This window comes from Mercenaria mercenaria, chromosome 4 (genome assembly GCF_021730395.1).
Source record: "Mercenaria mercenaria strain notata chromosome 4, MADL_Memer_1, whole genome shotgun sequence".
NCBI lineage: Eukaryota > Metazoa > Mollusca > Bivalvia > Venerida > Veneridae > Mercenaria > Mercenaria mercenaria.
The window spans coordinates 93,163,016-93,175,000 of record NC_069364.1 but is presented as its reverse complement, the minus strand read 5'-3'; the positions used below and the strand labels follow the sequence as shown (position 1 = coordinate 93,175,000).

General features: G+C 32.5%; 1 protein-coding gene across 1 annotated transcript in view; it reads left to right on the top strand.

Annotated features, from left to right (window-relative positions):
• The window catches only part of LOC123552456 (potassium voltage-gated channel subfamily KQT member 1-like), a 77,893-nt gene that overhangs the window by 29,260 nt on the left and 36,648 nt on the right, over positions 1 to 11,985 (top strand). The window contains exons 3-10 of the mRNA XM_053542335.1: positions 107 to 233; positions 1,985 to 2,063; positions 5,203 to 5,299; positions 6,886 to 7,014; positions 7,558 to 7,668; positions 8,720 to 8,815; positions 9,183 to 9,408; positions 10,634 to 10,763. Coding sequence (XP_053398310.1) covers positions 107 to 233; positions 1,985 to 2,063; positions 5,203 to 5,299; positions 6,886 to 7,014; positions 7,558 to 7,668; positions 8,720 to 8,815; positions 9,183 to 9,408; positions 10,634 to 10,763 — 995 coding nt within the window. The remainder of the gene's footprint in view (positions 1 to 106; positions 234 to 1,984; positions 2,064 to 5,202; positions 5,300 to 6,885; positions 7,015 to 7,557; positions 7,669 to 8,719; positions 8,816 to 9,182; positions 9,409 to 10,633; positions 10,764 to 11,985) is intronic.

Below are 11,985 nucleotides of genomic sequence, written 5' to 3'. Positions count from 1 at the left end.
ATACTAAAATAGTGTTAATGTATAATATCAATTTCTTGCAATGTTACGATTATATTTTGAATGATATAAACACTTAAGAAATATTGTTAATTTCTCATTATTCTAGGAGATTGTACTTGTAATATTCTTTGGTGTGGAATATCTGGTGAGGCTGTGGTCAGCCGGATGTCGAAGCAAATACATGGGACTCAGGGGACGAATAAGATTTGCAACAAAACCCATATCAATCATAGGTAATTATTTATTGGAGGTTTGATAATAGCCATAAATGTAATTTTCTTTATTTTCTGTGTATACTGGATACTCATTGTTATAAAACAAATACGAATTTTGGGATGTTGCAATATGTCAAAACTATAACGACTAAAGTCACTGAACTTTTGACAAGTTTATTACATTTTCTTTCCTAACCTGTACCTTTTATATATTTATTTCCTAAAACGTCCCCTAGGACATGACTTCGATTAATTCGTTTTCATTAAGAGGAATTTTCCGACAATGAAAACATCTTTGGAAGAAATTAGTAACTTAATTAATTGGTGTTTAACTGGCCCTCTAAAAGTATATAGCATGTAGTTGAATTATAGCTATTATAGTACTTACTACACTGTAGAGATTTGTTAAATAAAAGATTTGATTTTTGTCGTCTGTAATTCTTGTGGGTAGCCTTAAGTCTTTGAAATGTATGATATAAATCACTAAGCTAGTATTGTGATTGCACAACTATCGAGATGAGGTAAAAGCTTTTGTCAAGCAATATTTATCATATTACTTACGGTCGATTCAAAAGTAAGTATGCGGTAAAAAATTAAGCCTTTGACATGAATAAAAAGTCACTACGCAATAAATTGCAGTATATTTTTATTACAAACTTTTATCAACGCCGCTTAAATATTTCCTTTTTTGTGTCATTTTGTATACTGTGACAAGAAGCCAAAGGTTCAGTAATTAGCGTCTTCTTTAGTACAACTCTGTGTTCTATTTTGTTCTGGTCTGAAATGAAACATGTCTATAGACATCAAATCTTGCGTAATTTTTGATTTTCATTTATAAGCAGATAGAAGTGACATAAAACATATGTTCAGCTTTTAATGCTGACACAACAAACTGTAGCATTAAGTAGTCAACAATGAAAGACCTTTAAAAATACAAAATCATAACGAAGGCTTGATAACGACAAGAAACAGTATACGGCAAATATTTATGCGGATAAACAACAGTTAAAATCAGTAAGCTTGAAATGTTGCTAGAATTATGAGTAATATATCCAGCATATGTACTATTTGTCGAAAGATTAAAATGTAGAATATTACCATATAATACACACGACTGAAATATGTCGCTATGCCATTGTCCTTTAAGTGCTCGTGAACTGTCTTTAGAAATTACAGTTATTTGCATTTTGATTAAACAACAATTATGCACACATTAATATTTCATTTCACTTTTATCACTAGGAATGTTATCCATAAAACTAATAAATAACGATCTCCATTAACTCTATAATCCTTTCAAATGGCATTCTTTGAGATGAATTATTAAACATATTTAAAATTTATGAAATCTGCTATTTATTGTTACTTCTTTAAAGTATAATTTGATTCCTCCATACTATTGGCCTCATCGCATCTTAGATATCAGTGGCATACAATCTAAGTTCTTTTTCAATACTAAATGTTTACTTCGAAGACCTGCTTAACTAAATGCTCACAAGTCGAACGACCACAATATATGTATATTCTTAAATGCTTTAATGATTGTACAGAGCTTAGAAAACTACAGGGAACACATATTTTGGTATGCTTTAGTAGATCTTCAGCTCTTGGAGTATGACAGAACCTGCACACTCGTGTTTTACGCTATATAAACTCCAAGCCTTTGTATATATTATTTGTATCTCTGTAGAAATGAATAATGTAGTAAACTTGCAAGTTCCCTACTCTTATTGAACGTTGTGTGGCTCATTCCAACCTATGTTTTACAGATCTGTCTGTAGTAGCAGCATCAATAGTTGTATTTACCATTGGATCAGAAGGCCAAGTATTCGCAACATCAGCAATAAGGTAGGTGAAAATGTTCTTGATAAATATAGGTTTGTGGCAGATCCAAATCTAAGACGGTATTAAAATTCGGGTGATGTAATAAAATCAGCTTTGCTCTCGAAACGTCATTTTTAGCTCGTCTGATTTTTGAAAAAAATCTACGAAGTATTGTCGTCACTTGATCGTCAGCGTCGGCGTCGGTGTCGGCGTCGGCGTTGGTTAAATTGTTTGTTTATCTTTTCTCAAAAACTATCAGAGCTATAGCTTTGAAACTTTGCACACATGTTTATCATCATTAGGGGACTGTGTAGGCCAAGACCCATAACTCTGATATGCATTTTGTGAAAATTATAGCCCTTTTTGTACTTAGAAAATTTGAGTTTCTTTGTTAAAATTTTTGGTTCGATCCACCTTTTCTCACACACTGTAAGAGCTACAACTTTAAAACTTTGCACACTTGTTTGTCATCATTAGATGACTGTGTATGCCATGAACCATAACTCTGGTTTGCATTTTGTCAAAATTAAGGCCCTTTTTGTACTGAGAAAATTTGAGTTTCTTGGTTAAATTTTTTGTTTAGATCCATCTTTTTTCAAAAACTATAAGAGCCACAGCTTTGAAACTTTGTGCACTTGTTTATCATTATAAGATGACTTAGTAGGCCAAAAGCCATAACTCTAACCTGCATTTTGTCAGAATGACGGCCTGTTTGTACTTAAAAATTCTGAACTATGACTTTTTTCTTGCATACTGGCCAGCACTTGCAGACGAGCGATGGTACCCGTAGGCGGTGCTCTTGTTTATAGATACTTTCGTAATTGCTTTAAAGCTTTAGAAAAAAATGCTTTTGAAAATATTAACAATAGTCTACCCTCAAGTTTGATATGGATAATAGTTTGTTTTTGTTTGGTTGCGAAGTCAACAAGCATTGGCTACTGAAAGATAAAATTCCTTTTTCACAAGCTTTCAACCTCAGCAACTAAAAGCTTCCTCAGATCGATTTTGCAGTTTTAAAGACAATTTATGTAATATTTCCATATCAGACATAGATAACCAGCTTGAATCAATAGGAAAATATAACAAGTTATGTTTTATTGTGTCAATAGATCGTGTTTTGTCAGCAAAAAGGCTGTATAGCGACTCCTTAACGTTTCTTTAGTCATGAATTTAACTTATCATTCGTGTATTATTCCACTCGTATGGTAAAAAAATTAGACTAGAATCAGTCATTAGAATCCTTTACAAGTAAATCACTGTGCCATAAAATCCTCTCACAAAGCACTTTCTTTAAAACATATACCCTAATAGCTGAAACAAGCCACAATAAAGAGGGAAGCCACAGAAAAGAAGGATTTTCAAGACGCATTTAAATAATTTTTCTTTGAGGGAATGGGGGGAATGTTCAGTTTCAACAGACTGTAAGTCTACTACAAAACTATGCACTTAACAAAGCTTAGTTTTTGCCAATATCTTAAACATTAATAAACATACAATTATGAAATCTGACAAACATTTAGACATTTATGATAAGACATCAGTTACTCTTCTTATGAGCGAACTAACTGTATGACCTAATCCCATTTTTCAAAAGTTGCAATAATAAATAAATGTAAAAGGTACATTTGATTTTGGAACAAGGACATATTATCAAAAAAGTAAAATGACACCTTAGTTTGGTTAGCGCTAAGCCAGAAATACAATTCAACGTTTTAAGCATACTTTTATGAAAAGTAAGTTTCTTCACCTATATGTCCATTAGTAAACGTTCGCGCGTATAAATGTATTTGCATGTACTCGGTCACTATTTTAAAAACGTTCATATCTTATACTCATAGGCTGATGAAAGTATCTGTGACATTGAAAAATAACGAAAAATTGAAAATTCGTAATAAGCACTTGTCAAACATATGCAGTTTGCAGCAACCTTTCGAAATAATTTTATCTTAACTGGGTCAAATAGAAGAAGTGCTTGTCAGAATATATATCTCGAATGTCACTGTCAAAAATGCGGTTTGAAACAAATGTGGGAAAATACATGTACTATATTTATTAAGTCGTACTTATGTTTGCAGCATTTTAGGTATCAAATCCGAATAAAATCCTTTTAATGCCAAAAGTTTCGAAGGTAAATATTTCAAAATACAGACCAAAAACTGCTAAAAGTTGAGCTAGAAGAGTTTTTGATTGTAGGTCAGTATACAAATTTAGCATTCTATTCCAGTTAATCAAATACGTCGGGAAGCACGTTAGTAAACAACATATAATAATAGTATTATATATAAGAAATGAAATTTTTTTTTTCGGTGTTCATGTGAAATGACAGAATAGGATCGGCAAATCCACGAATCGCGCTAGCGATTCATGTTTAATTTGCCGATCATATTCTGTCGTTCATTTCGCATGAACACCGAAAAAAAAGTTTCATTTCTTATATTTACATTATATTTCCTTTCCATTTGTAAACAAGATTATATTATAAATTGCACACATTTTGTTGCATTTAAAATTAAACTCACCTTCCCGGCTATTCTGTTCACCAGACGGAACAACTGCGACGTCATCTAAGGAACGTTCTCCCTGACTATACGCGGACGTCGTCAAAACAGCGCCCCGTTATCACTAAACAGCGTTAACGTAATTTTCGCGCCTTTCCTTTTGCTGTTCATACGAAATGAACGTCATAATTTTCAATGGAAAAGAATATGGCGAATGTAAATATATTTAGCGCGTTACGTATTAATTAGGTGTTTCATACACTGTTGCCAATACCTAGTTTATACTTTGCAATGATATTGCTGTCTTCTTTATCAATCAGCGTGTACTTCTGGCCTTTCAGATATTCCAAAGCTGTATATATAAAACCAATGCTTATGCATGACGACTTTAGTATTAAGATCTACACTATATGTTATTCGCAAAATTCTTTATACGAAGACAGATGGCATATATATTCAACGAAAAAGTGCATTAGTAAAATAGCCAAACAAGTAGTTAAATCCGCTTGTCATTTATTGGCCAAGTCACGAAACAAAGTTTGAATTCTGTTATTTGCGTTACTAAACAAAAATGTGTAACGAGGGCAATAAATCAATGTAATATTAGAAAGCTAAAAATATATTAAAATTTTATTATTTCTATCTCCATGGTGTTTAATTTTCAGGGGTGTACGATTTTTACAGATATTGCGTATGCTACATGTTGACCGACAAGGCGGCACCTGGCGGCTTCTTGGTTCTGTGATATATTTGCATAGACAGGTTACAATAAATTTTATCTTAACGGTCAATGGTTCATATTCAAAAAAAGACCAACGCGCAGGTAATTTTTGAAAAGAGTTATCAAACCCAAACATGATTTCACTTGTGTTATAAACGTAACTTTTATCACTTAGTCTATTAAATCATACCCAGCGTGTTCTATGCACAGGTCAAGCGTCCACGAGTCAGTACAATAATGAGCCTGTGTTTCGATCAATAGAAACTTCAAACATGTATGTAATCAATTTAAAAGTGGGATTTTCAGTACTAACATCAAAGACAAAATGGTTTGAGTTTGTAATAGTTCATTGTTTTATTAAAAAAAACAGAGAAATAGATTCAAATACTATCATGAAATCATGATCTTGATTACAAATGCACTTTGTGCCTGTGTAATGAAGTTTTCCACCAACACAAAACTAGGAAATTTATATTCCGAATGAGGTCTTCAATTTTAAAGGAAATTTTAGCTCAGTAAAATCCTGATTAAAAACAATTCTTTTCTAATTACCGTAAGAGAAGTATATATAGAAGACGGGTGTTTTGCCTGAAATATCAGCAATACCAGCAATCCAGTTCATGTTCAAATGTGGGTACACTTGTATTGTAACATTCGTATTATGTGCATAAAGCAAACATTTGACGGTTAAAAACATGTATTTTAGATAATTAGAACTTAATATAGAGGAACATATGATTGAACTGCTTACAATGAACACAATTCGCAAAGATTTGCAGTTTCGATTCATCGTAAATGTCTCTTTCTGTACTTTTAAATGATGATTTAAATCTCGTAGATAGAATAGAATAGCCTTTGTAAGTGATTCTTTAAACTACTCGATTTAAACGTTTTTAAAAAGTACTTGCCTTTGGATTTACGACCAAAGATGAAAATGTAACACATATAAGCCTTCGTAAAGTATTAAAAAAACTTATGAAAAGATCCTTTGGAAGCATAGAACGCAACCATGAAACAACAGCAGACTCGATTTGATTGAGTTTGTTTATGAGAGGTTATGAAATGTGCCCCCTAGCACCGGTTTAAACGTTATTCTGTTATAGTATCCATGATCCCAAAAGATCAGAAAATGTAACAACACTAAGTCCAAGTACCATGACACTTTTTTACAAAGACTGCTTTTGTGATAGTTAATAAAATCTGTGAAAAGATATGTTAAACACGTACTTGAATACAGAGATAAAACCTGGCATTGTACAAAATTAACCTTTACCCTGCTGGTGGCAAGTGGTTTTGCCTTTGCGACCAGCGCAGACCAAGATCAGCCAGCACGTATGTCATGGTCTGCATTGTTCGCTGTTCAGTCAGTAAATTTTCAATGAACACACCTTTGAATAAGAAGTGTTATTGCCCAAATTGAATGATGGGCCAATCCATTTTAGAAATTTAGCAGGGTAAAGGTTAAGGCCCATGAGTAATGAAGAAAAAACCTTATCAACATGCTTTACAGACTATTTTGCGTTTTATTTGGGAAAACTAACAATTGACAGTGTGTCAAATTCAAACACATTACGAAAATCTTGAGGCGATCTGATATGAATCTAATACATTTTTATTTGACTTTCAGGAGCTCATTACAACGTTATATATTGGTTTCCTTGGTTTGATATTTTCATCTTATTTTGTTTACCTCGCCGAGAGAGAAGAGAACTCAAAAGATTTCAAGAGCTATGCAGACGCATTATGGTGGGGAGTGGTAAGCTGATTGTTTGATTATTTCTTTGCAGTAAAAGTCTTGTACATAATGCATCTGACCAGTAAATAGTTCTACAAATTGTGATACCAGATCCCAAAGTTGGACATTTCCTTAACAAATTCACCTTTCCATAGCAATAAACTTTGTGCTGAAAGGACATTCCGTTTTCCAAACGTTTCTTTCCAGAAGTGTTTTCTAAGAAAATGTGCAGGTCACACAATACTCAAATATGAATTGATTGGTATTTTCTACATTTAAAGTAAGTCTCTGAACACAAACTATTTTAGTGAAAGATGTGCAAAAAAAAAGAATTATGTTACGGACTTTTTTTGCTAAAGTACTGTCTATAAGAAAGTTGGTTGCTGCAACGTTTCCATGTTATCATTTATCAAAATTTCATGCAAATCTTTAAGATAAATCCCAGTGCGATCTGTACAGTAAGGATTTAAATCCAAACTGTTGATGAATTCGAGCCCAGATACGTCAGGCAAAGAAATGATAATGAAAATTGCAGCAGTAACAAAAACAACCCGTACATTTCAGATAACGGTGATGACAATAGGATACGGTGATAAAGTACCACAGACGTGGATGGGGAAAATTGTCGCATCATGTTTTGCTGTATTTGCCATTTCATTTTTCGCGCTACCAGCAGTAAGTATTTCCATTCCGATAAACGGGTTATTTGTAGTTCAAAAAGATGTGATTGAGTTGCCAAGATTAAAATGACGCTTTAAAACTAAACTTTGAATGCTTAGGTCTTTCGTGTTTGTTTTTTTTTCGAATGTCAAACTAGATAGAACCAGATTATCCGAAATGACTTAAAACAAACTCATTATCAATACAATTCATGTTTGGCGTATTTTACGCTTGACATGCGAATGTTTTCATGATTAATATCCAAACAAAATGGCTTAATAGAGTTTCTTGAATAAATCACCATTGTCATCTTGGCACAGTTTTTTTTTTGTCTGGTATATATCTTTAGTGTAGGAAATACAAAGTGAATCTATAACGCACTTTAGTTATCGATAAGGAAATCTCGATTGAGATTTTGCCCAAAATCAAGGTTCTACGATCTTTTGGACATATCTGAAACCGAGAAAATACTTTCATTATTACAAAATCTTCAGGTAATGGACCCGTAGTGATATTCGGCAATTGTGATTTACTTTTCTCATTGTTTAAGACCATTTTATTCAGACAATGAGATAAATCAACCATAGCTGGAAATATAATAATAATAGACCGTTGATGTGATATAACAGTGAGAGGGATGTTGCACATTTCATTACCTCTCATGAACAGAATCAATCAAGCCGAGTTGCCATTATTTTGCAATGTTGTAATCAAGGCATTAAAAAGTTGTTCTTATAGAATTTATCGATAAAAGATTGGTGTTATTTAGGTAATTGGCACTGGTTTAGCACAGTGTCAATAAAAATTGAGTTTCCGGTAATAATATAGTACAACTTAATGGCATGTGAGTTCCGCTTGCGTGTCGTCGCTCAACCTTTGTTAAATGTTGTGGGAATATGCGGGAATATATCTGATGGGCAGAATTAAATGCAAACCCACATATGTTTCATACATCTTATAACTTATAACGTTTGAGTCTGATATTTGAATAGTAGCATTTTTTAATTAAAATCCTTATTCCTGTCATTTTGTCGAAAATTAAATGCGTGTTATGAATATGTTATAGGGTATACTAGGGTCGGGTTTTGCATTAAAAGTTCAACAAAAGCAGAGACAAAAACATTTCAACAGACAGATACCGGCTGCAGCCACTCTTATTCAGGTAAATAAAGAAGGAGAGTAGTTGTTCTTGCGTTCTAATTATGATTTTGTCATAAACCAATATTTAGTTACATTTGTATTAACAATTTCGTCTATTTGTTTTACCATATGAAAAAGGAAATGCATAAATGTTCGTCGCATTTTTGTGATACATTTAAGAGAAGTGCGCTTTTAGACCCCTTTTTACACCTTTTATTATTTTCTGCTCGAATTCATACGCTGATCGCGTCGTTGATGTATGTCTATAGGGAATAATGTGTACACGACATAGGTAAAATGGCACGTAATGGTTTAGTTTTGTATAATCGGCATACTGTATTTAAATGACATTCTTATCATCTAACTAATCTGATTATTATTGTTCATAGTGCCTATGGCGTTGTCATGCAGCGGAGCCTAACTCAAAGTCTGAGGCCACGTGGCGATTACATATACATGACACGAGCAATGATGAGACGGTGTTATCACGTGTTGCACGCCGAGCTAGCTTAACGCTGAGGAAACGGCGTTTGTCAACGAGGTTTGATGCTAGCTCAATCAATAGCCGAACAGCGAGAGACAGTGTGTCTTCGGTAAATTGTGAAGACAAAATAGGTAGATATACTGTGTTTTCATGATAATATCATATATCCATTCTACTGTTAAAGATTAGTACATCCTCTAAATGTACGCCACAATATAATCATTCATAACATAAAAAGTTAGAATCGATCTCAATGCCAAAAATATTATTCTACTAGTTTGACATCACTCACACGACGGCAACATATACAAAAACGCTTTACAACAACGTAGGATGTTTGATAATTATAAATATATATATCTCTATTTCCAGTGTGGAAATATACTAGTACCTTAATACCCAAGTGTTGTTTATTTTCCGTCTGCGCATTATAGTGCTAAACAATTTGAAAATGTCCAAAGTTCACCGATTTGAAGAGAGATAGAAATCTCTATGCACTGTGTAAGCTGATATTGTTACCTGAAACATAAATAGATCAAACAGCTAATTACAAGAGATAATTAAATAAAATCAAACAAAACATAGGGGCCTGTAGTATTAGAAAACTTTGTTTTTCATATTGCTTTAATCTACTGATTGTTTTCTGTATTAAGTATAGATAATGACGAACGAATTCGTTATTATTTGAAAATATTCAAATGAACAAAGTTCATTAATTAAATACAAATGATATCATATGAGTGTTTATAGATATAACGATATCACCTTAACGATGTTAAAAAGATCAAAAACGTTTTGCTATTTGATTAGCGGTTGTCAGTTTAACTAATCGATAATAAATAGTATTTTTTTCTGTATCATGAAATAATTCGCTGTTGCAGTGGATGTTATACATTATGTTCTCTAATATAAAATGACATATGACTGTCATAAATTTATATGATAAATTGAAACGTTTCTGCATTGTTATAAGCCATATGTTTTCATACTTTCTGTATAATTATGTATAGATTTTTTAAAATTTTGCACTGCAGTGAACACCCACCACAATTTTGAAATATCAAAAGAAATTTATTAACTAAACTTTAGTCAAACTGGGATTATGTAATCTAATTTTATACTTCAAAGTCCGGTCTTTCCAAGTATACGCTAATTTCAGATCCAACTTTCAAATTTCATAAGTTGAGTAAAAATGATCTGTCATAAAGAAATATAATACATTTGATAAGTCACGCATATTATCATCCATAAATTAATTGTTCAGTTATTTTGTGGTAAATAAATATCTTTAGTGAAAGAAACTGTTATATCTTTTTTTCTCCATCATTTAGTGTCCTTTTCATATCACTTTACCAGGCACTCCGAGACCAAATCGCCGAGACAGTTTTTGGAGTCACCGACCCAGTATTATAGGATTCAACTTCGGAGGCAAAGATAACGACAATGACTCCGACTTTGAAAATGAAGAACCAGAAAAAGTTGTTGTGTAAGTTAAGTTGAAACAACACCAACTTCTAATATGAAAATAAGCTGTGTTTGTCGCTTCATTCGTTGCCTCTAAAGGTTCATACATGTATCCACATTTATGTCTCAATACTATCGTTAAAGCGACTGCAATGTCAATAAAATACCAAACATCAGAAATGAGTGTAGATATCATGTACAATAGTTTAAGCTGATATATTTATGAGTATAATGTTAAAACAGCTGAAGGTAAATGTTGTTTAAGGAGTTAGGTTACCTTGTTAACAAGGTAAATTCAAATTAGTTAAACCGTAGCAATTTATTATATTTCGTTTAAGTTAATGTTTTAGCTGCTACAATCTCAAGTTCGTTTATCTCTGTCCCTTTGAGTACAAGTGTTATCCAGGTTTGAAGTACATGGCCCTCCAAGCTATTTTATATTGAAAAAAGAAGGAAAATACGGATATTTAACAGTTTTCAGTGTATTTTGATTTCACTGTTATCCGTAGAAGTCTGCGTAGTTGATAATTTTATTAGTATGCACGTTAGCTTTCTAAAATAAGCTTAAAATGTATATGTCGCGGGGCTCGTGTTTCCATGGTAACGCATTTTCTCTCATTTTTAAACAACTATGTATAATAATGGGGTTTTCAACGGCTTCAGTGCCATTCTTTAATAATTAACATGGAATATTAGGGTAATATTATTAGCAGAATACTCAACACTTTACATGGTACCCTAGTTATCTTAACGTTTAAAGTAACCATTGCAACAGAGACGTTTAAAATATCTTATATGTTGCTTCTTATCGTAATTTCTTTGTAAAAGATTAAATAAAATTACTTTTCTAGTTTAATGTAGCTTAATAATATTTTATTTTTAAAGTAAGTAATATGTTCGTGTTATTTGCATTTGTTTAAACACATTTCAAAGCTTAAAATACTTACAGCAGTACTCCTCATCTGACATTTTTATGGAAAAATCATTGTGCTTGCAATTATTATTCTCATGGCTAGTGTTGAAATACAGATAAAAAGCTGAAGTTGTGTTCCTTAAATAGACCAGTGTCAACGCCTTTGAATTTTACATTTAGATATATAGGTTACGGGATTCGTTTCCATGGTAACGTTAATTTAATTCAAGAAATCACTATTTTCTACCGAAATTTGAACAATTTTAGAGCATAGTTTAAGTATATAAGTACCAAATTATCAATGGAAACGGAAAAAATCCAATGTCCCAAC